Source organism: Psittacula echo (genome assembly GCF_963264785.1).
Source record: "Psittacula echo genome assembly, chromosome: 10".
NCBI classification, from domain to species: Eukaryota; Metazoa; Chordata; class Aves; order Psittaciformes; family Psittacidae; genus Psittacula; species Psittacula echo.
The window spans coordinates 1,970,603-1,997,985 of NC_137741.1; the positions used below are offsets into that span (position 1 = coordinate 1,970,603).

The 27,383-nt window shown below is 48.3% G+C and overlaps 1 protein-coding gene across 1 annotated transcript in view; it reads right to left on the minus strand.

The window, feature by feature from the left end:
* Window positions 1-27,383, minus strand: part of HCN4 (hyperpolarization activated cyclic nucleotide gated potassium channel 4) — a gene marked incomplete at its 3' end in the record, with an annotated part of 99,857 nt that overhangs the window by 46,870 nt on the left and 25,604 nt on the right. The window contains exon 2 of the mRNA XM_080625970.1: window positions 21,627-22,050. Coding sequence (XP_080482096.1) covers window positions 21,627-22,050 — 424 coding nt within the window. The remainder of the gene's footprint in view (window positions 1-21,626; window positions 22,051-27,383) is intronic.

A 27,383-nucleotide genomic window follows, 5' to 3' on the forward strand; every position in this document is an offset into this window, starting at 1 on the left:
CCTCTTGCACGCTCAGAGTTGAGGCTGCCATGACGACAGCCCCCCTTCCCCTCCCCATGTCACCATCCACAGCCTTGACTTTCAGTCTTCTCCTTTGAAGAACTTTTGTCACCACGGCAACATGACACACACTTTAAAAATGGTTCCTAGCACAACTCAGCGCTTTTCCTGCGTGGTGTTCCATGAACCGCCAAGGAAACACATGTGGGGCTGGGCTGGGCCTCCACTGAATGGAGCTCTATGTCTCACACTATTCCAGCCTGGTTTGGGTTGAAGGGATCTTAAAGCTCATCCAGTTCCAACCCCTGCCACGGGCAGGGACCCCTTCCACTGGAGCAGCTTGCTCCAAGCCCCTGTGTCCAACCTGGCCTTGAACACTGCCAGGGATGGGGCAGCCACAGCTTCTCTGGGCACCCTGGGCCAGCGCCTCAGCACCCTCACAGGGAAGAGCTTCTGCCTAAGAGCTCATCTCAGTCTCCCCTCTGGCAGGTTAAAGCCATTCCCCTTGGCCTGTCCCTACAGGCCCTTGTCCCAAGCCCCTCTCCAGGTTTCCTGCAGCCCCTTTAGGCACTGGAGCTGCTCTAAGGTCTCCCCTTAAGCAGCCTTCTCCAGGCTGACCCAGCCCAGCTCTCTCAGCCTGGCTCCCATGGGTGCTAGCTAGACAGACTGGAGCTGGCTACTGCCTCTAGTGCGGAGCAATGCTGGTATTGTCACCTCCCAGGGCAGCCACACAACAACAGGGCCAGGACTTCAAGATCTCTGGAGGAAGCGACCCCTTGCTCTTCCATGGGGCTGATGTTCTCATATACCCACAGCTCAGGTTTTATATGCTCTCAACATGGTCAAATGCCTTTAGAAAAAGACAAAAAGTCAAGCCCCAGAGCTGTAAGTAGGTTAGGTGGCTCATTCTCAGTGGGAATTAGGTATCTTACCTGCTTAGGCATTTTGGGGTTTAATCTCTCACAGCTCTTATCTGCATCTTTGGGAATTGTAGTTCTGAGAGGCCAGCAATGAATCATTTCTGGAAATAGGTCACAGGCTTTTTTGGAAGTTTAAGAATGACCACAGTCATCAGGCAAAAGGCCTGTCTAGCTCAGGAGCTATACATAGATACGCCTAGGGAAAGAAGTATCTGGGAGGCTGAGGAGAAAGGAGGCAAAAATACCTGAGGAGAAGACAAGAAACACAACGGGTTTGAAACTGGGGCCTCAAGACCTAGAAATGGCATCAAGAAGGGGCACTGAGTGGCCTGAGAGGCTGGTCCTTATGGCTCTGTGCTGGACTGGCACTCAGGGAAGGTATTCCTGGCTGGAAAAGGCAGCTGAGCAGCACGATGAGGTAACGGATGCATGACTCAGGTGCTGGAGGTGAGTCCAGGCTGCAGCCCATGTCACAGGGACCTCATTTGTGGTCTCATTAAACCTTCATTGAGCTATGAGTGGGAAAACACCCACTTGAGTACACTGAGCCACCAGCACAAATTCAATCCAACCCCTTAGCATGGACAAGTAATGAGAGAGAATCCTGAGGGCATTATTGATCAGGTTATGCTGTTACCCAGGTCAGCAACACCCGTTCCCTAGGAGCACAGATCTATTCTTGGCAAGGAAATGAAGTTGTATAAATAGGTGTCCTGAGGAATGGGATCCCAAGCTTCTTTCCTCCCAGCAGCAACATCAGGTCCCAGAGCTGGGCCACGTCACATTTTGCTTAGAAGCTGTTTGCCTTCCACTCTGTGGTAGCTTTACCTGGTTCAGAGGTAAAGTTAAAAGCAAGTAACTACAGAACACCTTCTGGGACAGGCTGGTGACAGGCAGGTAAGACACAAGTACCCCAGAAAGACATCAGTGGGATGGGATAGGCTTAATGCTCTTAACAATGCTCTCTTGCCCAAAGGCAAGATGAGTCTTTAGCATAGTGAAGGAGGAAATGCTCTTTCTTCCAAGCCATGTGTGGTTTAGCTTGTGGAATGCACTGCCAGGAATCCTGCAGGCCAGGAATTCAGCAGGATATTAAATATATGCCTAAATAAGTAAATGGCTAATAAGAACTTAAAAAAATTGGTTTATATTCTTCCTTTGCAGTGCTTAATAAAAAACAATCCCTGAGGAATAAATCTACCTGCGAGCAGACTACTTCAGACCTGCTTGGTTTGGAATTCATCACATGAAGCACTTCATCACCATTAAGAGCAGGAGAGAGGAATAAATGAATGTCTGGTCTGCCACAGTGCCTCCCGGTCCCCATTTACCTACAAGAAAGAGCCTGACCCTGAGAACTAAGATTTGTATCCATAAACACACTGCCGGAACTCGGGAGGAAGAAATCAGATCAAGAGAACAGACCCTTCCAATGAGCAGGAAAATTGTCCTCTCCAAATCCAGCTGCCTGGAAGCAGCCCTAGTTCACGTTCTAGAGAAGCTGTCACCAAACAAATTAGCAGTGACCTTTGTCTTCAGACTTCTTTCAGTCACACTTGAATTTGTGAGTTTAAAGTTCAGAACAGGCATTTAAAACAAGATTGTCACTTAGAGATTCCTATGATCACACCTGAGATACAACATAAACTCACTAGGGCATGCCCAGCAAGTGCAAACTTGCTGAGCTCCATGACTCACACAGTTTACTCTTCATCAATTGATATGTCTTTAATTCAGCTTGCATTGCAATCCAGAGAGTAAAGCATATGCATATTAACCTGCTATGCAGCCCTATCTGGATGCCTGTAAGACTGAAAGAACCCACACCAAAAAATGCACACCTCAAAATGGAATGGGTCCTTCAGGTGCTTTACAAGACAGATCTCTCCTCACCTCTGCTGCTAGCATTTGTTTAAAGGATCAGCTTGCTGTTGACTGAAAGCATGGTGGTTTTCCCTCCTGTTTTTAAATAGAGATGATAATGTAGATTTCTATATGCTCCATCTGCCTTAGGTTTGGTTATATTTGTGTACAAGAGCCCAACAGCCTGGCAGGATGGCTCAGGTCTGCAGGGAGATGAGTACTTGCCACCTAACTCAATGCTCTACTTTAATTTGATTACAAGCACAGCAACCAAGCACAACTTCCACCCTTGACTTTCTGATGCTGTTAGTGATTGTAACAGCCGTGAAAGGAAGTGACCTGGCAGGCCTGGAGACTGGAATGGTTTCATGTGCCACGAGGCAGAAAGTGTGAGCAAAGATAATGCAGCTCCTCCGCCTGCAACCCTGGTGGCACTGTATTTTAACAGAGACTGAAGTTCACAGCCTGAGGATGCTCAGCACAATGGCCTGATTTGCAGATGGGCTGAGCACTAGGACCATTTCCGACAGGGCAGATGAAACCACCGCTGCACTTCACACCACAGGGATGAAGATTCTCTACTGCAGCCCTGGACAAACTCCGAAGAGGGGAGTGCCAGGCTGCTGTGTAGGCTGCTCTTTGGTCCCTTGTAGCAGAGCAACACAAGATTTCATTGCACAGTGATGCAAACTCACTTGCCTGCAGCGTGTCACACATGTCCCATCCAGCCCAGGACAAGTAACAGGGAGACAATTGCCTTTTAGAGCAATAACAGCAATGTAACCTTTTCAGTACTGCAAACTGAGAGAAGACAGCTTGTAAAAGAACAACACAGTGAAAACAACTCCCTGAGTAATACACCTCCGAAGACCTGTTCCCTCCTGTAACCTTCACAGAGGAGACACAGAGAAACGGGAGGAAGAGGAGCTGCTGGGGAAGCACAGCCGGCAGCCTCCCATGCGACCTTCCCATGGGGAAGTGCCTGGGTGCATCTTGCATCTGCGTGAAGAATCTGGGCCAGGGAAAACTGTTTTTTAACCAACAAGCAGTGTAGATTATATTTATGCAAGTATGAATTCTCTTTATGAAAGCGTGACAGGTTAATTCCTGCTGTGGCTGTAGATACATTCTAGACAAATGAACTAAGTCAGAACAAAGACGTTTATTAAAAGCATCTCTACCTAAAGCATTCTTAAAGCTCCATTAATATATGCTGGGCAGGAGCAAAGTCCCTAAAGGCTGCCACTTTAATTAGAAGTTCAACAGGAAATGCTGCCTGGTGACAGGTCTCAAGGCAAAACTCCCCAGAGCTGCAGCCTGGGAGAAGGAGGAGATTTGCACAGCTCTTTTAGGGGCATAACATAATAATATTATCATTATCATAATCACAGTAATAAGAATAAGAAGAGTTTGACAGGGATGTTGTATGTTCAGGCAAATGCAAGGGTGTTCTAAAAACCTGCTGCCTGAGGTTGAGCCCGAGCTCAAATCAATGTAGAGGGAAGTCCCCCATCTTATTCACAGTATGGGGCTTTTCTGTCCTTGACACCAATCTTCCAACCCTTGCTTTGCAGCAAACGTGTATCAACCAACCAGCCAAAAAAGCAAAAGATATTAGGAAGAGCTTTAAAAGGCCACACGGTTCCCCAGGCAGGTCTTTATTCTTTTCCCCTGGAAAGGAAGAAGCATCTTATCCTAGGGCCCTGTCTGTCAGAGCTGGAATGGACCCAGACGCCACCATGGCATTGCAGGATGCTCACACAGAAGTCCTACTGAAACCTTTTCTTCTCATGGCATCAGGTGATCAGTGAGTATTTTATGGTGTTTCTCTCCAAAAAGTACACTGCTGATAGAATTATTGAAACAAAGCTACTTGTTTAAGGCCCAATCTTTGCTATTTTCCTTCTGAAATGGCTTTGCTGATGTATCCAACTTTTTCTTTTAATTCTTATGGGAATGGGAGCCACCACTCTCTCCTGATTTACTGCTCTCCTCCCATAGGTCACAGGGATGATAACCCACCTCCTTGGAAGACTTCACCTCCACATGTAATAGTGAGAGATTGATTTAAACTTGGAAGCAGGAGTGAGGTTAAACCTTCCAAAGCTCTTGTTGTCTCCCTTCTAACTCCGGATACACTTAGAGCTCACATAAACCTCCAAACTGCCCTTAAATTGTGTTGTCTGTGGATGTCTGAATACCTCCTGCCTGAAAGAGTATTTTCTTGAATGCCTTTGGAATTTGCTGCCTTTTCAATTTCACTTGACTGTTCCATACGTTTGCTGAATACAGCAGGAGAAATATAGATGGCTCTCATCTTTTCCTAGCTCACTTATTACTTTAGAGGCTTCATTTAATGTCTTCCCCTTAAAAGAAAGAATTTCAAACTTTTCATTTATTCCAGGTTATTCTCCATCACTCTCATCAGTTTTCTTTGAATTCACTTTACTGGTACAGTGTAGAAGTAGCCTAAATAACTAAAACTGGGCTATTTTTATACTCAGTTATCCTACCATGTCCATTTATATTATTTTTAGTGCTTGTCTCTACGCTGTGCTTCCCCAATCCCAGTTCTGCTTTTTCATCCCCTCCATCAGAGAACCAGGCAGTAAGAAGCTATACTGAAGCAGCTTCTATAAAGCAACCATACTAAACAGAAATGGGAGCTGCTTGAAGTGTTCATATTTACTCTGCTTGGCTTCTTGGTCAGGTTTAAAAGAAGCTGAGTCCTTTGGGAACTCATTTCCTAGCCTGTTCATTCGACCTCTCCTGCCTTGCCCTCTACAGTCTGGATCATTCTTCAACTTTTGCTGCCTTCTCTGATGTAATGCCAGACTGTGCACACACAGGCTGTATCTACACTGGAAAGCTCCAAGCAAGCAGTAGCTATGTGGAGCCAGCCTCGTGGCACACTCTTTTCCATCCCTGGCAGCCTGTAGAACCGGTTCAAAGTATCAACAGTGAATTTAGGACTGAGTTTCTCAGGGTATCTGCTTCTGGATGCTGTTGAGCCTCAGTCATGCTTGATGCCTCCAGAGCACATGAATGAGAGGGGTGCACAAGGGCCTCCACCCTGGGTGAATCCAGGCTGTGGTGGAGTCCGTGTCTGGATGTGTGCTGGCACCGATGCAGAGCAGACACTAGACAAGCTGGGAGTTTAGAAGTGGTGCAATCTCATGCTGAGATGACAGCAGGGATCAAGAAAGGCTGACATTGCCTTTTCTCCCCCCAAAAGGAGTACTAGCAGAGTGGTATGATTGCAACACAGCACTAGGTTTCTGCCCTGGAGAGCAAGCCATACTGCAAGGGATGGAGAAGGGACCAGTGCAGTGCTCCAGTGGTCCGCATTTACTATAATGAGCATCTTTTCCATGAGCACGTCTAACCTAAGGCAGAATTATTATGAAGTGTCATCAGTGATTATAAATGAAGCCAGATCCCTGACCCTGGAAAGCTTTGGCAGAGCAAGAAACATGAATGAGGACCCAAGCATGGCAGGCAGAGGATGGAGACACCAGGAGCAGCTGCAACATATGGGAGCAGGCAAGGAGAACCAGCAGGGCAGGACATGCTTCCTAGGCAATGTTAAAGTCCTCGTTTCAGAGAGCTTTAGCACCAGGACTAAATGATTCTCTGCTTTAACTAACACTATTAGCTTCTTTCTTTGCACTTATGGTGTGTCCCCTTCACAAGGGGAATAGGGAATTAAGCTGCAGACAAATTCTTCCAGAGCAATATGGGCTAAGAAACATTTTGGCTGTTTTGAAACCCAACTTTAGGCAATCTCAACCCCTCCTCAGTGCTGTCACCTCAGCAGCCTGGGAACAGTGGTGGGATGCCTCAAAAACCCAAGGCTAAACTGAGCATGGGATGATGCAAATGCAGGACACTAAACTTGACCTCCTCAGATTTGAAAGCCTGATATGAAACCCAGATAAGAGCCCGCTCCATCAGTTCAGAGCTTAGCATGAACTCAGGGTCATGGGATCTGATTTCCCCCTTCCGTGTCTGACACAGCTGCAGTCTCACAAAATGGAAGATTTCACCTCCTTTCACTAAACTTTCAAGAACATCTGTTGGGTTCAGGTTGGATCCCCCCAGAACCCCAGGCACCTCAGTATCTGGATTAGCCTGGTGTCCACATCTTCAGCAAATGATTGGTATTTGAATCCAAGCCTCTGCCTACCACAGAGACAAGAGACGATCTGAACATCAGGATTTCATTACAGATCCCATCTCCCATCTGTAGCCTAAATATCATGGGTGATGCAAGCACTTTTGACAAGACTAATGAGAAAGAATTTGGCAACTGTCTCCTTCAGGATGAGTTCTGATCATCTGCTGGATGTCAGGAGGGAGATGAGAAGGAAAGTGGTGAGGATCATTGGGGATGAGGTGAGGGACATGTGTAGAATGTATTTGGACGCAATTAGAGAAACCCAAAATTGAACACCAAGGAAAAATACTTGCTGCAAGGCTCTCTCAGCAGCATTACCTTGCTAAGAGAAAGGCAGAAAGCAACAGCATTTAGGGCATCAAAACCAGGGCTGACCTGGAGTACCAGAGGCTTCTGTGAGTAGCTACGATTGCAGCAGGATCTGCCCAACCCAGCACCTCTTTGCTTACACCCAAGGTGACCTGGCAAATCCTTATCACCACAAAAGCCAGAAGGGGAAGCCCGGCAGTGACAGCCATGGCCAGGCACAGTGACAGGCGTCTGGCCAGCATGTCCCATCACCCTCCAGCACACCAGCTGGGTTGTGCCAAGCTGTCAGCCCCATACACACACACAAACACACACACGGGCTCAAGATGAAGGGATGCCTCCGCTATAACTGATGACCACAGATGACCTCCAGCTGCCACCACTCCAGGAACCAAGCGGATCTCTCCTTGCTCGGCCTGTGAACTGGCTGACATTGCCCTTCTGCAATTCCAGCCATGGGGAGCTGTGCCTTTAGCACCTGGCTTCGAGGCTTGCCAGCAGTAAGCAGAAAGCACACAGCTTGCTGTCCTGCTGTCCTGCTCCCAGGAGGCTCCAGATGAGGACTCGGAGCACTGCCCTTGCAGTCAAGCCTCCCAGCCACCTGGCCTGCCACATTCCAAGGCTTCCAACACTGAATTCTGCACTAACCCCCTCACATAGTTATGCCACAGGCTTTTTTCCCCACCACCACCTCGGCTTGCTCCTGGTCCTTTCTCCTGCTGCGGTTGTGATGCCAGTGCTGGCATCTGGGGTTGGCAGCTGCCTCCCATCCATCAGCACATCCCCTTTTCTGTGCCAGCAGTCAATTAAGCTGGCACATCAATGCAACCTTCCCACCTTCCTGGCTCCATAAAGCAACCCACAGTGTGTGGAGCTGCCAGCCTCGGAGGCAAGGAGCTGGTTGCTACCCGTCAGGCCAGGAAGCTCTGGATGATCTGCAAACAAGTGATGGGAGCAAGAAACTACTGTGTGGGGTGCTGATGCCCAGCCCTCATACTGAGGAAATGCTCCATCCCCTTTAGCTTGGAAATATCCTCTCCCCTCTCTTCTGTTTGAAAGAGGTCACTACAGAATATTTTCTCCCCACTCCCAAAGCACTGCAGGAAGTTTAGAGGTGCTGTCTTGCAGCTCACAGCTCCCCCAGGAAGGAGGGAACACGCACAGGCAGCTTTTCCTCCAAATGACCACAAAAATTGCTAGCTAATCAAAACAGGCTCTTCCTCACTCAGACAACTGATTGTAGTCCTGGCTCTTCTCCCCTCCCTCACCCCATTAGCTGATCAGGGTCAAATGCTGGGCTCTGAGGCTGCTTCCCCTTCGTCCGCTGCTGCTGCTGGCCAGAGGCTGGAGAGGTAGGAAGGAAAGGCTGAAAGCAGCCAGCAATAGCTCAGTTTGGGCAACATTTACCAGGCAAGGAAGTGGCAGAGCATTCCAAGCTTTCCCCCTCTGTAGTTTGCCACACTGCACTTGCAGCCCACAGCAGTAGGTTTACTTGAATACAAAGAGGAGGGAGGATGGAGCAATACAAGGCTTCATGGAAATGCAATTCTTACTAAGCCTGTGGGTGTTCACTGAGGCTATGATCCTGCTGAGGCATGGAAGGTCCCCCCTCCATGGGGCTGTGCATACCCAGCCTAGAGCACAGCCAGCAGAGATCTGTATGGATTGCTCTGCAACGCTGGTGCCTGTTTTGGAGGAGATGGGAGGGATGCGGTCCCCTGACCATGCATGGCTGCTTCAGCGGATGCACTGCTTCAGGCAGGCTGGGAGGGAGGTCCAGGGAGCCTCCTCTCCTCAGCAGCAGGTGGAAGGCTGCCGTCAGCTGCTGCAGGTCCCCAGTCAGCACTGTGCAGCACATCCACATCTGAAGGCTGCAGATAAGGGGAGAGTGCTTTGTGATAAAGTTCTTTTTAAAGGCACCATCTCCTGTAGGAGCTTACAGCATGTTGTGTCTCACAGGAAGGAGGAGGAGGAAGAGGGTAAAGGCCAGAGGAACATGTTCCAGCCTGGCTCCAGATCCCATCATCTGCATTTCCAGCACTCACAGCCAGCCAGGATGGAAACTAGAGGGGTTTCTCCATCTTCCTGAAGTGGGCTGTGTTCTTCCTTCCTAGCTGGCTGCTAAAATGACCTTGAAGAGGGAAAGGAGAGGGGCAAAAACGTGTATGTAAGAAGCATCATCGTGTGCTTCTATCTCATCTCCAGCAACATTATTCCCAAGCTCCCCTTAGGTTCCCTTAACCTCAAGTTCCTCTTAAGTGCAGCTGCCCTCTCTCCGCATGCACCCATAGGATGCACCGTTTAAGGCAGCTGCAATCTGCCCACTGCTATGTGCTGACCCCTCTCCTTCACAGCAGGTACATGAGCAAGATCTCCTTCTGCTTTCCATGGTGGAGAAGCCATCTCTTCCCCCAGACAATGCAAAGCCCAGCTCCCCTCCCTCTGGCCCACTTGTTCTCTGTGGGTTGAAGCACATTTCTACTGCCTCATTTCACAGAAGCCCTCTTCATTCTGCTTTCCCCTGGCCCTGCCAGCCTTCCGTATTTCCTTCACATTCCAGAGTTGGACCAGGTTTGCCTTATGCTGAAGACAAAATACAAACATGTTGTTCACATCTGGAGGGAAGAGAACTAAAGGGAAAAGTTCTCAAGTGCCCTTTCTCTTACCTACAGCTTGAGGTCATTTATCAGCTGGAAAAGGCAGCTGGAAGGATGTCTGCATCCTGGCAGGGAGCAGACCTTTGACGAAGGGCTCAGAGTGCAGAGGAGCAAGACTTGCCCATGGACGAGGCCTGTGGGGAGGGCAAAAAGCCTGCAGAAGGCACAACCAACCTGAATCATATGTGTTATTTTCCTTTCTCCACCTGTATGCAAATATCAGCCCTTTTTACCCTTCCTTTGCATGGAAGAGTACAATGGAAATAGAGAGGAAGGTGAGACGGCACAAGCCCCCCATGACTCATTAGCCACTTTGCATCTCCCACAGATGCTCTGCCACAAGGCAAGGATGGAGACACAGGGAGAGTGAGGAAGCACTGAGCTCATGCTATACCCAAAGTTCATCACATTACAACACACTTACACAAACCCAACAGCACAACATCCCCCCCCAGCTGCTGAGGGTATTGCCAGCGAGCCTCTGGGAAGTGTGAGCTGGCCAGGCTTGCTCTAGATGGTCTCTTTACGTCTCCATGTGGCACAGAAGGGCCATGTTAAGCGGCATGGTAAGGCTTCACAGCCAAGCCATCAGTCAGGGCTGCTCCCAAGCCTTTCCAGCCTCCGCAATGTGCTGTAACAACATGCCAGTGTACAGAGGCACAGTTCCCTGACCACCACTCCCAGTTTTCAGGGAAGATTTGTAAGTGTGGTGAATTTAGGGAGATGCTGCATCCTTCTAGCACTGAAAGGGAGGACCTTTGTCAGTGACACAGTCACACTGACATGTCTCATCTCTCCTGGGTTCCCCCTGCTACTTGCAGAAATCAGCTGGGTCCAGTAGACAGGACTGGTTTTGGTGGTGGGGATGAGAGGATGACTGGAAGTTCTTTATCTCTTCAGTACCTTTCATTGCGGATGACTGACAGAAGTCTCCGGACTTTGGTCACACCAAGTTCATGTAGAAACTACACAACTTCAGCTTAATTCTTTGTAGCACCAGAAAAGCCAGACACACTGTTGGGTACAGTACAATTAGTGGATTTTTGAGTGATGCATCGTAGGAAGGAGTCTAAATAAACCCTATTTGAGGGACAGCCTTTCCAAATTGGGCTGTGCTGAGCCACAGCACATCGAGAGGAATTAACACCCGGCAGTTTGCTGGCTGAAAAATAAATATATATAAATGAAAAAACCCAACAACCCCAGCTGCTGTTAACTGCTCCCACCCCCTCCAGGGAGCTGGGGAAAGCAGGCCCGTCAGCTGCTGCAAGGGACATTATCCTCACAGTTTCCTGTCAGTGTTTACAAGGAGGCGCTGCTGCTGCTTGTCTGACTGCTTATCACTGCCAGCACAAGGACAGGCTCTCACACTCACCCTCCCCAGGTGAGAGCACCTGAAGTGATCCACGTGAGGGCAGCCCCCGCGGCACCCTGTGGTTCAGCTCTGAGCACATCCCAGCACTGGGCATGGGTGTGGGGAGTGGATGCTGCCCTCTCCTCCACCAGCACTGCACCAAGTCACTTCTCCATCTTCAAAGCATGTTCAGCTCCTGGCCCACAGCTGACTCACCACAAGATTTCCCTCACACCGGTATCCCTCTACACCAAATCCACTTACACACTGCATAAACCATCATCCTTTCATGGTCCATCCTGGCTGATGAACCTGAGAAACACTCCCCCCATTTCTCCTTCTCTCCTAACTCTCAGACTAATAGAGTAAACCATATGATAATAACATCCTCTTCTATGCTCATCCACCTTAATGAGCCCAAGTCAACAGGTCAAGGGAGAGGATATTAGATACATCACAAAATAATGAAAAGCTACATGAAACAGAAGGGTGTGCTAAGATAAAGATACATTATGTCCCACACAGGGCTGTTTCCAGGGAAGAGTAGGAATAGTGTCCCTCAGCCCTGGGACAGGACCTGCCATAGGTTACTTAGCAGAGAAGCGCATGTTTCTACCCTATCTTAGTGGGATGCTCAGGATCTGGGTCAAACACATCCCAGCCCTAACAGCACCTCAGAAGTGTGAATGAACTGCAGTTGTTTAAGATCTAGGAGGTGACTACATTATCATCTTCATTTTATGGGGAGGAACATCACAGGACTACAGGCGTGTGGCTCATCCTAAGCCCAGAAGGAAGGCAGCAGGATACTTGCAGTGTTTCTGTTTTCAGATCACATCTCTCTTTCTCCAGCTGTCACAAAAGGCAGCATGATCAGACCCTCTCTGATTTCTGGCTTCTCCCTCATAAATACAGGATGAGGAAATGGCAAAGAGAGACCCACCAGCAGGTCAGCAGGGAACTGCCTGCTACGTGGCTCTGCCAAGGGCCACCACTGCCATTTTACATCCTCAGGGAAAAGAGTTTTCTCTTAGGTTAAAAAGCTCAAGTCCACCACCTCCCTTCCTTCCCCTTCGCCTCTGTCTGTGCACAATACACCCATTGCAGTCTGCCCCTGACTGACCAGATCATACAGAGAGCCACTGAGGTGAGGACTGACAGTGCTGCATGGTCCAGGCTGCTCCGCAGCTGACCCAGCTCAGCACTGCTCAGCATGTGGCCGGCTGCCACCACCGTCCCTCGGATGCTGCAGTGCACCCAGCTGAGCACCGCTGAGTCACGGAGCCTTGGAAGTGCCAGGGGTAGGAGAGGAGGTGTGTGAGTGAAAAGCAGGGCAATTCCCATCTTTTCCCCATTTTATGGAACATTCTTGTTGAGGAACTTCTGGACAGGCATCACCCAGCTCACCGCTCTGGCAGCTGCAGCTCTGCAGGACTGAGGAAAGGGAGGAATAGTTACCAAAATATCCCTGGCCATGTGGGAGTAGAGAAGGTGACAGACGCTGGAAGAGATGAACAGGGGACATGAGTTCCTTGGAAGGAAAACCGGGGGTGAAGATCAGCACTGCCAACACTTCAGAATTCTTCTGTCGCGCTTGAACAAAGTGAATAAAAGGTTCTTGTACTGAAATCACAGAGATATTTCCAAGTCCTCTTCCAAGAAGGCAATAAGGGAAATTCTGCCATGAATTGTAAAGAGGTTTCAGAATCATTTGCCATTCTGCTGTGACTCTGGGAATGTGGAAACTGCCTCACCCTTTCCTCTAGCCCTTGGGGTATTCCTGCTTATCAAAACTGGGGGAGTTAAAGCAGAAGAGGAAGCTTAAAATTCTGCATCCTTAAGAGAGAAGCACGAATGAAATGTCATCTCTCAGCTCCGAAAGAGTTACCACATTGATTTCTGCTTCAGAAAAATGAGGTTAAGTTGGATGCATTAAGCTGGCAAACTGGATAATTGCATGTCCTGAAACTGTCTTCGAACCAGCTCTTTTCACAGCGGTGCTCAGAAAATAACTTCATCAATAAGGCTCCTGCCCATTAAACCTTTGCATTCTCTATGCCCTGCTCAGGAGTGAAGCCTGTCCTTCTCGACAAAGACTTCTTCCTTTCACCTCGAACTAGTAGGGAAAGTAGAGCTGTCTGCATTGCATTAGCATGTTCCTGGCAAGAGAAAAAGAGGGTAAAAACCAAACACACTCTCAGCGCTGGGGGTTTCTGGCTCCGGTTCCTCACACACAGTGTGCTGCTAAGAGTCTTGCACTGGGGCTGGCAACTTCTCTGGAGTGGAAGTGAGATTCACTCAGAGCCAAAGCTTGGCCTCAGGTTTGTGTTCCTTGGTTCCCCAGCAGGAGTGGCCAGGGGCAGCCACTTCCAGTCCACCCAACCCTGGTGCAGCCCCAAAGGCAGGAAGGGTCCTGACCCTTCTGCATGGCTGATGTTGCCCTGTCCCCCTCCTTGAGTGCACAGCACCTTTGAAAGGCAAGAGCTTGCCTTTGGCTACCTTATTTGCATGGCAAGGCATTTGAATTCTTTAACTCACAGCATTATGCAGGGGTGGTGCTGGAGCCTGAGGGCTCACTCCAGCCCAGCCACCCTTGTCTGGGAGAGGGATTCAGGCTTCTGCTCTGCCTTGAGCTCCACAACACAACAGCACTTACCAAGTGGTGGTGTGTCTGTGGGCAGGGAGGTGTACTGGCAATCACCTGTTCTCTCCCACCAGCCCTATGCACTTACAGGAATAAAACTACCCTGAATTCCTCTGGTGTCAGTGGTGTCTCAGAGTGCCCACAGCTTCGAGGGGGGAGGCAAGCAAAGCAAACCAGACAAGAAGAAACCATACACATATCTAAAGAGCTCTCGAGAGATTTTCCAGGATCTAACCCCTTGATGCCAGTGAGTGGGGCATTTTCCCTTCCTGCCAGCAGGGATTTGCTTTCCTTCAGTCCCACTCCAGCAGGAGCAGCCTCAGGTCCCACCTGGCACTTCCCTTGCTCAGTGACTGGCTCGGAGCACATGAGGATGCTCTGTGAGGAGATGAAGTAACTGGCTTCAACTTCTCTTGGCAAAAACCAGCACTACATTGCCATGCTCATCCTTACACTCCAAAAGCCCCTTTTCTCCCTCCCCCATTAACCAACTTGATTGTCTTTTTTCCATGGTCCTATTTTGGGCCGAGCTCCTGCTTTATTCACACAACTTAGGGATTTGGCACGTTCTTTTCCAACCCTGTCTTGCTAAATACAAAAAGTGAGGTTAGGAAATGCTGTTCTCCTCAGCTACCTCATTAAAGCTTTTCACTTGCTATGAACACAATCAATAGTGCCTTCCTGGAAGAACCTTCAATCAGAGGAGTAATGTATTTACCACCACTTGCCAAGGCTAATGGTAAAGCACACTGACTTTAAGAATAGGGTGAGTTTGGCAGCATATGATTCCCATACTCCCAAAAGGCAAAAACAGACTTGGCAGTGGATCAGCAACCCAAATGGCAACAAAAATCTCCCTCTGAATGGCTTTAGGAGCCATATGAGCTGTCCTGCTGACATCAGCACTATATATATGCACATCACATATATACCATGCATGTGCTATATTGACATATTGATCGACACAAGGCTCTGCAGAGTAGGCTGCCTACATACCCAACCCGAGGGGCTCAGTTCCAGCTCCAGAGAGGGTACAGCCCTTCCAGGTTGGCCTTCACTGGGCTTTTCCTATGGGGCACAGCTCTACTGCAGTGTGAATCTGTGCTCCTACAGATTCAGGGACCCAGGCACTGTCTTTGCTGCTTCCTGAGCTGTCCAGATTTTTCAGTGATTTAGAGCTTTCCTTAAGCTTTGCAGTCAGAGCACAAGGTAGCGAAGCCTCCTCTTCCTGTTACAAACATACCTGGTATCACACCACTTCATGTATCACTTCTATGACAGAACACAGCAGGCTCTGTCAGTGTGCTGAGGGCCCCCACATGGCCGCAGCTGAAGCATGCCCCATCCATAAAGCATGCAGCCTAAATGGCACTAAACCTTAAAACCATCATGCCAGACTCCAGCACTTCTCTGAGGACCCTCCTGTTATTGTAACACAACAGCACTGATAAAGCCTGCCAGAAACCCCCTCCACAAACAATGGCCTGAAGAAGAATGACAGGCAGCTGGCAAGATCTGGGCTCTGAGCTGCAGGCAGCTGGTGCTGGCAGAGAAATACAGGGACATGAGCTCCCCAGGAGAAAGGAAAACTCACCACAGTGCCCAGTGAAGGGGCACGTAAGGAGTAGGCTGGGAGGAGTCTGAGAGAAGAGGAAAATGAAAGGCTGGAGTAGCAACCAGCGATCACAGTGATTAGAGATCATTAAGAGATCAGCCTCTTTCTTTTGAAACCTCTATAATTCCATCTCAGCATCAAAGCCCAGACTGGTGGCCCTTGTGACTCAGAACCAGGGCTGGGTACAGGCTAGACCTGGGCACTAACACACCCTTACACCCTGGCCAGTGGGGACTTCACTCCAGAAGGGCGTAGGGGGAGGGAATTAAACCCCACTGCTGCTACTGCAGGGAGCCTGAGGCTGACCAGGGCCAGCCCCAGTGATGATTTTGTCACACAGGCACCTGGCTACTTAGAAAAGATGCAAGAAAAACCATCCATGAGACAGCAAATGACTTGCTACAACCTGGATCTGAACTACTGACCTAGAGACAAATGGCTCCATGCCCTAATCCCAACCCCTCAAGCCATCTATTCCCCTGTCATAGCATCCTGTTGACAGCAGACACATTAAGCAGTGCCAGAAGGTAACTGTAAAATAATAAATGGCTTTTTTCCTTTTTCATGGCAACCTCTGTAGCTGTGCAGCTATTCAAATATTTGCCTGGCTCCTTGTAATGCATTATAACCCCTTCTTTATGATATTCTCTCTTTGAAACTATTCTCATTTCCCAGGTGGGAGCTTAATTTGCATTACAGCAAAGATAAACGCCACCAAACCCCACTTTTTTAGGTGTCTTTTGGCACAGAGCAGGGGACGGATCACTAGGTGCCTGTGGGCAAGCGAGGGGAAATCCAGTGTCTGGACAGAAACAGAGAACATTGTTTCCTTCTGTGGTCTGTCCTCCTTCCATGAAGATGTTGTGCTGTACAGGTGGAAATAGTTCAATGTGGTACAATCTTCTAATGCATCAACACGAGGGTTTTGCCATTGATTTCAGCTCAGCCTGAGTTTCCTCAAAAGGAAAAGATGCTGGAGTTTTGGGTCACTTTGTGCAGGAAGAGGGAAAATTGCTATAATTTGCATTATGGTTGTAATAAGCTCCTCTAATGACATTAAAGACAAATGCTGCTTTCAGAGATGAGGTAATGCAAATATAGGAAGGAATCCAGCCCATTCTCCCCCTCCCTGCCACATTACCAGTGTTTATTGAGTCTGCTTTTATTCCAGGGTGGCCAGAGGTTTTATGAGTTACTCCCCTGGGTCTGCCTTGCAATTGAACATGACAGAATTGCAAATCATAGCAATACAAACTTTGCTAAGCTATTTGGAACTGCCTATGCAATGGGAGCTTACTGTGCTACTGCAGAGCAACCATTTTGCCCAGCTCCTTGCCTCTCAGGACCCATGGATTTGGCCTAACACTACATCCCCAGGCCACTAGCCACGTTATCACAGAATCATGGAATGGTTTGGGTTGCAAAAGACCTTAAGCTCATCCAGTTCCAACCCCTGCCACAAGCAGGGACACCTTCCACTAGAGCAACTTGCTCCAAGCCCCTGTGTCCAACCTGGCCTTGAACACTGCCAGGGATGGGGCAGCCACAGCTTCTCTGGGCACCCTGTGCCAGCGCCTCAGCACCCTCACAGGGAAGAATTTCTTCCTTATAGCCAACCTGAAGAAGGCTACAAATAGGTCAGAAGAAACTAAGGGAATTCAGAAGAAACTAAGGGAATTATTGTTCAAATCGCAAGGAAAAGCAATTGGGAACCATATTCTCACAGCCTCAGAAGCTCTCTCCCAGTCGTTCCACAAAGGCCCTTCTAGCCTTTGGATCAATGTTCTGAATCTCTCTGAATCTTTCTGGACGTGAGGTCACCCTTTAGATGATGTGCCCAGTAACAGACCTGACGAGATGCATTCCCTCCATTCTCAAGCTTCTATGTAATGTGGAAACTCAAGGGGAGAGGAAAGCATGCAGGAAAGTTTTCAAGCCTTCATTGATGTAATAGCTTGAAAATCACCAAATTGTCCTTTTCTTCAGGTTCCAACTGTAAAATTTGAAAACTGTATTTTTTTTCTGACAAAAATCAGCAAAAATCCTCTTACTTATGATAATCTTATCATTGTGATACGTATCAAACCCAGTTAGTTCCTTCCCTTCCCATCATAACCCCTCGCACCTTGGGATGGGTTTGTAGGATGTTAATATTCAGAGTCTGCTTCCTCTCAACAGTTTCTCCAATACAACAGTGTGAAGGTCCAACTCCCTGACTCACGTGGAGGTGACCGTGTGCCTCCACGTTCCCACAGTCAGGAACCACTGAGCAGCCCAGACACCCTGAATTGCTCTTGGAGTGGTGCAAAGGCCACAGTGACAACAGCTTCCCTGGGAATGAACAAGGCATGACAGGAGAACCCATGTATGAAGCTGGTGCAGGGCCTGGAGCACAGTGTGATGGGGAACAGCTGAGGGACCTGGGGGGTTCAGTCTGGAGAAGAGAAGGCTCAGGGGGGACCTGATGGCTCCCTACAAGTGCCTGAGAGGAGGATGGAGCCAGGAGGGGCTGGGCTCTGCTCCCAAGGAACAAGGGATGGGACAAGAGGAACCGGCCTCAAGCTGCACCAGGGCAGGTTTAGATGGAGCTGAGGAACAATTCCTGCCCCAAAGGGTGCTCAGGCATTGGAACAGGCTGCCCAGGGCAGGGCTGCAGTCACCGTCCCTGCAAGTGTTCACACAAGGTGGAGACGAGGCCTCAGTGCCATGGGTTAGGGGTGGCCTTGGCAGTGCTGGGAATGGTTGGACTGGATGTGCTTAAAGGGCTTTTCCAACCTGGTTGATTCCATGATTCTATGTTGGTTTTTCTCTGGCTGTACAGCCCTGCATACAGACCCTCCTGGATCTCTGCCTATAGACTTGGTGACTACCAGACACTGAAGTTCAGAATATGCTACTGAGGCAAGGCTCTGGCCAGCACAGTGTGCCTCCCTCCACTGCTACCAAGCTTCTCACTGCAGGGTAGGTATGGCAGACACTTCAGAAAGACACTATTTATATCCTGCCCTACTGGTGAAGTCATGTGTTAGGCCACTCATGCAAAATGGATCATGCAAATGAAACTGCTACGTTTGGAATTTAGCTTATTTTCGTACCCCAGTGAACACGGGTACATTAGAGTGTTTTGCTTCTTTGTTTTTCTGTTTCCTTTAGGTTGTTCGCCCAGCTGCAGGCCCCAGAGCACTTGGTTCAGATCTGGGGAGGATGTCAGAGCAGAGCTCTGCTGAGCCACAGTGGTGCTGGCACTTCAAACCACTGGCTCTCGAGCCCACAGGCTCCTGACTAGCACTGATCTGGAACGGGTGAGAGCCTGGCTGCTTTACAGCACTGCAGCCTCAGAGAAGCTGCTCTCTCCTCACTGCAGGGTGAATGATAAATTCATGCAGAGCATGGCCAATTGCAGGGGAAGAAACGGAGAGGCTCACTGTGAACTCAGGAAGGGACCACTTATCCCTGTACTCACTCAGAGCTACACTAATGCACAGATGGAATGTTCATCTTGGAAGCAGAGTAAGTAGATTAACATCTCTGTACACTGGATCCCCCTCTCATCCTCATGCAGGACCCACAGTCTCAGCACTAGTCATAAGCAAGGCAGCAGTGGTTGCTCCATCAGAAGTCACTGCATAAGCTCAGTACATGTGAGCAGTGATAACGCATCCAGACACAAGGCAGCACGCTCCCTCCCTGACTACTCCATCTGTTAACTCTACCTCGCACTGCCCCTCACACAGTCCTGTTCACACACAGACTCTTCTTCAGTGGACCAGCGAACCCTACTGATGTCTTAGTTAGCTTATCTGGTCACGTGCAAAGAGCCTCAGAGAAAAGGATACTACCTATCAGATAAGCCACTGAGTGGGGTAGTGTGGGGGAACAAAGGGGAACAAAAGTCTTCAGCAACCCAACAGTCCTCCTTTAACCCTCCACAGCAACCTACCTCCTGCGTATACCCCGAGTAAGTCTTGTCCAACACTGCTGTGTCCTACAGGAATGAACACGTCCAGATCACCACTGCTGATCTGTGCAGTGAGGGAAGATTAATGGGAACTTTCAGAGTAAGCAGGCACTTCAGAGTAAGAAGAAGAAAGAACTGTCAGTGTGGTTCTAGGGAGTGCAACCATTTACTCCCACACAAAGATGAAGAAGCACTTCTCTTCCCTCTCTCCTTGCTGCTTCGTAGCCTGCACTGCACCAACAAGGGATGAGCCCTTCTCTCTGCTTGCCTCCCTGATTTGAGAAGGTGGAAAACCTCCTAGGATCATACTCTCTCCAGGAAACTGCTGCTTGGGAAAGACTATGGTGTTCGGGCTGCTGGGCTCTGCAATGCATAACAGAGTCTGCATTGCAGTCTCAAACTGCAATCCAGCACCATCTGTCCCTTCCGCTTGCAGCACTGCATCACTCCAGGAGTCAGTTCTTCAGGGGAGTCTGGGGAGCTCCTGGCTGTGCTGCCCTGGCACCCACCACAGCCAGCAAAAGGGTGAGATGCCCCACGGGTCTGTATCACCAGACTGAAACTAGAAATGGCTGCTCAGAGAAAAGTGGGTGAGATGACAGGGAAAGGGCTCTGGTTTGCTTTCATTTCATTGTAGTTTAGAACAAATCCAGTGCAATCTTCAGCAAATATACTTAAATACTCTTCAACAGCCTTCAGGAAAGGAACTCAAGGAGCAGAGACAAGCAAGCAGGGAGCTCTGCATGGCTGGGGCTATGTGCAAACCTGTATGAAGGAGCAACTTTAACAACAGCCTAAGCCACCACCTTGCCTTTCCTGAGTGTTCTTTGATTAGAGGACAGAGCAGCAACAGAGCCAAGGGACAGGACAACAGACCTGGGGACACCTCACTGCTCTGCTCAGTCTCTGACTTACTGAGTCACACTGGGAAGGACACTTTTGCTTTATTTATCTCCATCTCTGCACTTCCTGCCTGCCTGTGCTATGAAGCAAATGAACCTTGCACTGAATTCTTCAGGCTGTAGCCACCTCTCCCTGCACATCTGTACAGCACCTTGCACCTCATCATCCCAAACTTCACCAAGGCATTTTGCTCTGCTGCAAGTAAAGCATTCACAAATCATACTACCACAAAGCTGAAGTGTGCACCAGTGCTTCCCCTCTGAGTCAGTGATGCTGGGAGGAGGTCCAGCTCTGTCACGAATTAGTGTTCTGACAGCTCGGTGCAATCTAGCCATGACTTGCATGGCTGCTTTCCCTTCACATTCCCAGGAGCACACTCTGCATTAGATCATGCCCTGCATCAGGCTCTGCTCCAAAGCAGAAGTATGGGGAGGAAGATGAAATTGCCTTGACCAGCTTTCCTTGTTCTGAAAATATGCTCCTGATGTGTGGAGAAAGATGCTGAGAGCTTTCTCTCTGCTTTTCAGAGCACAGAGACAGGAAAATTAACCAATCTTCAACCTACTTGTAAGGTTGTGGCTCCACTTGAATTATGCCCGACAACTCAACCTCCACATGGGAACTCCCCTGGGAACAGCACAAGGCTCTTGCTTTTCACCAGACCTTTGTGTCTTTAAACAGACCCTATTTGTCAGCAGATTGCTCTTCTTTCCTCTTCCCCTTAACACAGAGTAAGAGAATTTAGAAAGCAAGATGATTATAAATACATCACTGAGCCATTTATTTAAGAGATAAGCATGTGAAAGAAGAGGTGCCACAGGTTCTGCAAATCAGCTTTATCTAGACCTTTCCTTTGAGCTGTTTCTGGACCTTCTGGAGCTCTGGGAGGGCAGGACCCCGGTGTCTGGCTAACTGCTCCACTCACTGGCAGCTCTGTAACTCCAAACTTGTGGCAGGGGGTCCACCCAGCCCATACATCATCTTTACAGAGTATGTATATTATGATGGTGAAGCAGATAGTACAGTATCAAGTGACTAAATACCAATATGCTGAAGGCCCTCTCAGGAACCTGCTAAAAGCAAAGCATCAGACTCAAGACATAATTTATTAGCATTCACACTGGCAGAAAGCAGGAGAATGGGCATTCAAAGAAAACACTACCGTGTAATACCAGCATAAATAGAGAAAAGATGTAGGATGCAAGTGCACCACAGGCTCTGCTCACCTCCTCCCACTGGTGGATGTAGCGGATGAGGCGGGAGAGCCGCAGCAGCCGCAGGAGGCTGAGGATCTTGGTGAAGCGCACGATGCGCAGCGCCCGGGCTGTCTTGTACACCTCCGAGTCAATGCGGGTTTCAACTATCAGGAAGATATAGTCCACAGGGATGGAGGAAATAAAATCCACCACAAACCAGCTCTTCAGGTACTTCATCTTGATCCTCTGTGGGTCTAGGATGATCTCTGTGTTGTCCTCCACCACAATCCCAGTTCGGAAGTTGAGGACAAGGTCGATGAGGAAGAACGTGTCCGAAACCACATTGAAGACAATCCATGGCGTAGTGTTTTCATCCTTGAAAAAAGTGATGCCCACAGGGATGATGATCAGGTTCCCCACCATCAGGAGCAGCATGGTCAGATCCCAATAAAACCTGGACAGCAAGACAGAAACATAGAAGATCAGCTACAGTGTGGGAGATCAGGGAGCCCAGGTCAACAGAACTAGTGTGCTTTATACATCTCTACTGTCAATCACTCCCTGTGCTCTGCCAGTCTGTCTGTACTCAGAGTACACAAGCTGCTAATGATGTACTTGATATCACAGGAACACTCATCTTCTGGCTTAGAGGGTTCAGAAAGGAACTGAGTACAGGGATGAACATACCCACTTGAAAACTTCAACTGGGACTTCAGAGCCATCCAAGCAGAGACTGACATACCTGCAGTTGCTACAATGACTGTTAGGTAAAGGGAGAGAGAACACAAGTATGTGGAAGGCCTCAGAGTTCATATATCAGTAAAGCCACTTGGGGTTAACACCCTCAGGCTACTGTATGATGTTTCTTTAGAAGCAGCCAGCACTGACAGCACCGGGATCAGGATGGAATTGAAGATTGGGCTGTGATCTGCAGTGCTCAGTTACGTGCTGAGCCAAGCTTATGCTGAGCGTGGACTTGAGGAGTTAGTCCACACTCTACAGATCCCTGTTTGTACAGACATCATCAATAAAGCCTGGAGGCACGTGCCTGGAAATATCTATTTCTTCTCTAAAGTAAGCAATGACAACATTTAACAGCTGCTCCATGAAGCTTCTCTTCTCTTCAGTGGCAAGACAGTAGTGTTGTTTTAAGACTTCTCTCAGGTGTCAGTGTAAAAGACACACAACGATGTTGCCACAACTCATCCAGAGTGAGGAGCAAAAACCTTCCTGGGTCTCCCAGTTTGTTGAGGAGTCTCAGGAAGGAGCCACTGCCCAGCACAGTGGTGCTCCAAATGTTTCACATAGAGAGATGCCAACGTGTTGTGGCTTCACCCTGCCAAGATTTCATCAGCTCCACGCTGTAGACTACAGGGTGGCTACTACAATATTGTCAGGTATCATGAATAACTTGTATTAAGCTGCACTTGTCCCAGCAAATGAGCAAAGGGCACAGAGCAAGGAGATTATCAGGTTTGGTTATCAGCATGGTATTTGTATTATTACTGATCTCTTGAGTGCAAATAAGACAAACTTCCTAGGCCACTGAGCAGGTTAATACAAGGGAGAGAACTGAGCCTTCTCTTCAATCAATCTTCCCAACAGTGGTGAAGTCAACAGCGTGAGTCTGGATTTACAGGGATAGAATGTAGGAAACTGATGGGTTTGCTGAAGGACATGCATGTAGTGCTTCTCTGTCTGACAGGTTACAGCCCAAACCACTGAGGTGTTTCAGGAGGAAGAGATTTGCCTTCAAGATCCTCAAAATGTAGCTTTGGTAAGAGCTGTTCAGCTGGGCCTCTGAGCTGCTACAGAACAGTATCTCTATAGTGAGGCAAGTACACCCGTTTCTTAAACTCGCAGCAGGAAAATACAAAGGGCAGAGTATGTTTTAAACCCCCTAAAAGCATATTTAAGACTCCAGGTATTACACACGTACAGACAGGTCACAACCCAGCACCACACCAGCAGTTCTCAGAACATTCAGCAGAGGCTGGTAGGAACTGACTTCAGTATAAGCAAAGTTATAATCCACTATTGAGGTTTTATGCCATCATCTATCTCTGCCCTGCTCTCTAGGTGCCATGCCCCTGCAGGCATGGCAGCACCCAGTCCTTCACTTACTATAGGGGTGCAGCTGGTGCTGGTAGACACCCAGCAATGAGATTTGTCCATCTCTAAGAGCTGAGCTGTGTCACGCAGTGTTGTGCATTAATACAGCAGAAATCCATGTTGTGGTCTTCCTCAGGAAGGGCTTGAGATGATGCTGCAGCTTTCCTACTCAATTCATCTACATAATAATCCCACAAGAGCAGCAAGTCTGGATGCAGTGCGTGTATTAGCACGGAAAACAAATAACCTCCCAGCCATCTTTAATTTGCCTTAGGGGATACAGAAAGAGGTGCACAAAGAAAAGGATTTTTTCCTGAGTTTCAAATGAATAGCATGAGGCAGACATGGCCAGACATGCAGGGATGGAACAGTGAGAGGCTTTCTTCAGAGAGCTTGGGATTCTTGTGCCTCTTATTTTCACACTGGCTGGTGATTTCAATAGTCAGTGGCCAAGTGGTGGCAGTGACAGCAGCGGTAAGGATGGCTCCACAGCTTCAGGAAGATGATTTCCATACACACAACCCCAGTAAAATGCTTTCTGCCTGGCTCTAGCACCTCCTGCTACCCCACTCCTGCAGTCAGCACAGTTACAGCACTTCCAGGGGTCCTGCATCCTGATTTATGGCATTTCTTACAGCTATTCCCATTCTAAGATCCTCAAACTCACTTCACACACGTTCCTCAGTCTCAGTCTGCTTTTACTGCTGATCTGTCTGCAGAGAATCATGGTTTGTAATGTGGGCAAGCAAAGATGAAGTGCTAAAATTCATTTCCCTCCATTTCCTAAAGCAGAGTTCTCCTCCAGGGTGTACTACTGCCTCAAGATTATTGTTACAGGCTCCCCTCAGTTCTGACCTTTAAAGGCATCACTTACAAAACACAAAAGGTAAACTTGAGTATCAGTGCACCCCTGCTAATAAAAGGGTATCCAAGGCGCCAGGGAGGAGAGAACGTTTGGACTTTACAAAGGAGGCAGAAAAAGCTGAAAACCCCCAAGAATTTGGTGGGTGCACCAATCCCAGCATAGGAAATTCACACTGTAACAGCCTACGAGTTCAAATTTGACTATTAAGATCCCACAGCTCCTGCACATTTTAAGTTTCACAGATGAAGCGTCATTTGCTCAGGGTGGCATCACTGGATTTAGACTGAATAGACTCTGGGTGACCACGACACCTCAGAGGTCTAATACCATCCATGTGTCATTTTGTATTTACGTGGAGGAGCATCTTTTCGCTCCCCGTAAATTACCGGCCAGGATGACTAAGGGTGCATGTGATGTATGTGAGGGCAAGCATCAGCTATTAATAATCCATGCTTTCCGTATTTCTGCTATTCCTTTCACCCAGGGACTCCACAGAGCTGACAGTGATGAACTTGGCTCTGCAGCACCCATGAGAGGCAGATAGAGTTATTATCCTTGTCTTGCAGATAGAGAGGCTGAATGGGATTTGTTCACAGAAGCCTGAGGCCAAGTGAAGATGAGGACCTGAACTGGATTCGTTGAGTCTAACCAGACCTGAAGCTATTTGTATGGCTTGAAAAAGGTTTTTAACACTGTCTTGGATGTCCTCCTCTGATATCCTGTCTTCTTCTCTCATCTCTTCCTGTTTTCAAAAGCCTACATAAAAAATTAATAAATATGAATGTATTGTTTGATTATAGTTGACTCAGTGAGACCAAGCAGCTCACAGCACAGGGAACTGCCAGCACTACAGAAACCAGATGTCTTGTTCAAACACACTTGTTTTTCATCCTACATCCTACTCTACACATGCTTCTTAGATCTGAAAATCACCCTTCCACATGCACTGCTACTGCCGAGCTTTTAATTCCTAATGTATTATTTAGTTGTAACAGAATACATCTGAGATTCAGTGTGGCAAAGACAATTTAAGAACATACTTTATGCTCTTTAAGCAGAGGTGGTGTCAGTCAGTTGGTTTGATAGCACACACACTTCTGAAGGTGGGTTTTGACCAGAAAGTCAGATCAGCTTTCCCTTCTGTCTAGTGCACAATGGAACAGCAGGCTCAGAATACTGCTTTCGGATGTCATGGTTTTAATGGAATAAACCTTGATCTTTCAAAACCCTTTCGTGACATGGATTGTGACCAGTCGAAGAGAAAACAGGGAAATGCAGAGGCTAGCTGGGTCGGCATCACAGCGTCACTATTGCACCCAAAACCTGCCCCAATAGGGCACATTTGTGACCTAAAGTTCTGCTCTTGCTCTGTGGTGTTTGCACTGTCAAGAGAAAATAGACTGGAGCAACCTCACCTTTAAATTACCAAAGCCTTTTAGACGTTTTCAGCTTGTGCTGAAAGGCAGCCAACTCTGGGTTGAACTGAGGCGCTGCCTGAAAATGCACAGAGAGGAAGCAGAAATGAAACTGCATCTAACTGGAAATGCCAGGAGTCAGGATGTTCCCACCAGCAATGGAACTGCTCTCAGACACCCTGGCCAACCTTCCCAGCCTTGCAAGAGCAGCTCTTTAATGAGCGTATCTTGCTAAAACCAACACCAAAGACAGATCCAAGGCTCTCTGAAGCCCAGGTAGGAGCGCTGCCTCGGTGCTGACTCGAGAAACAGAGTGCCACCTGCTGAGACCCAATGCCATCTCCATCCTCAGCTTTCCATGGGGAGGAATTGCAGCTTATTCCTTTCAGAAGCTGATGAAAATCTGCCCTTTCCTCCTTCCCCTGCTCTGGACTACACATTGAATCAGACCCTGCTGTGCTCACCAGCAGCTATCCTGACAGGAAAGAGGTTGTGCTGCAATTCCCAATACCGCTAGTCAGGCTAGAAATAGAAACCCTCTTTGCAAAGAGCATGAGCAAATGGGTGTCAGGGTGGCTGGAGCAGCAACAGTGGGAGGTAAGTTTACTCCAGAAAGCAGCCATTCACACTGCTATCCGAAGGGAGAGGAGAAGGAAACAGCAGGAAGAGCTCCTTCCTTGGCTTTGGAAGCATTACTTCTCGCAGAGAGGAGTAGGCGTATTTCTACTGGAGAGTTACAAACTTTGCATTATGCACAGAGATAATAGGAGGAACATGGTGATTCACTGCTCCTAAACACACTAAAGGACGCTTAACCAGCCACTGGGGCCAAGAATTCACTTGTGAGAAGAATTCATTTATTTTTAGGGAGTTACACAAATACCTGTGCACTTGAAAACCTCTTTGAAATTAATATCCACCAAAAAAGAGTCAAATGACTTACAACAATATTCCATGTGCTGCATAATGGGAAATGATTGGGAGGCCCTAGCTAAAGAAGAAGACAAACAGTTTTAATTCCTTCTGACCAATCTATGCAAATAATATGTATCCTCTGCCACCTCGAATAAACCCTGAGAGCACTGATCATAAGCCATGTGTGATGACAGCCTGAGGAGCAGAGCTCTGCTGTGTCCCAGCCTCCTCTAGACCTCCCTGCTGCTGCTTACTCAGCCCTGCTTGGCCCATCCCTTCTTGCTCTGCAAGTACGTAGGAAATGAACAGTGGAGAAACACTAGGGCTGATACAGCAGTAAAGGGCTACACTCCCATTACCGGCACCTACAGAAGGTGTTCCAGCTGTCATGATGACAGCAAAGAGGCAGGACTGGGAGCCCTGTGCAGCTGGTAGTCTGAACTATTCATCTGCTGATCTCAGATGCTGTAGTTATCATGA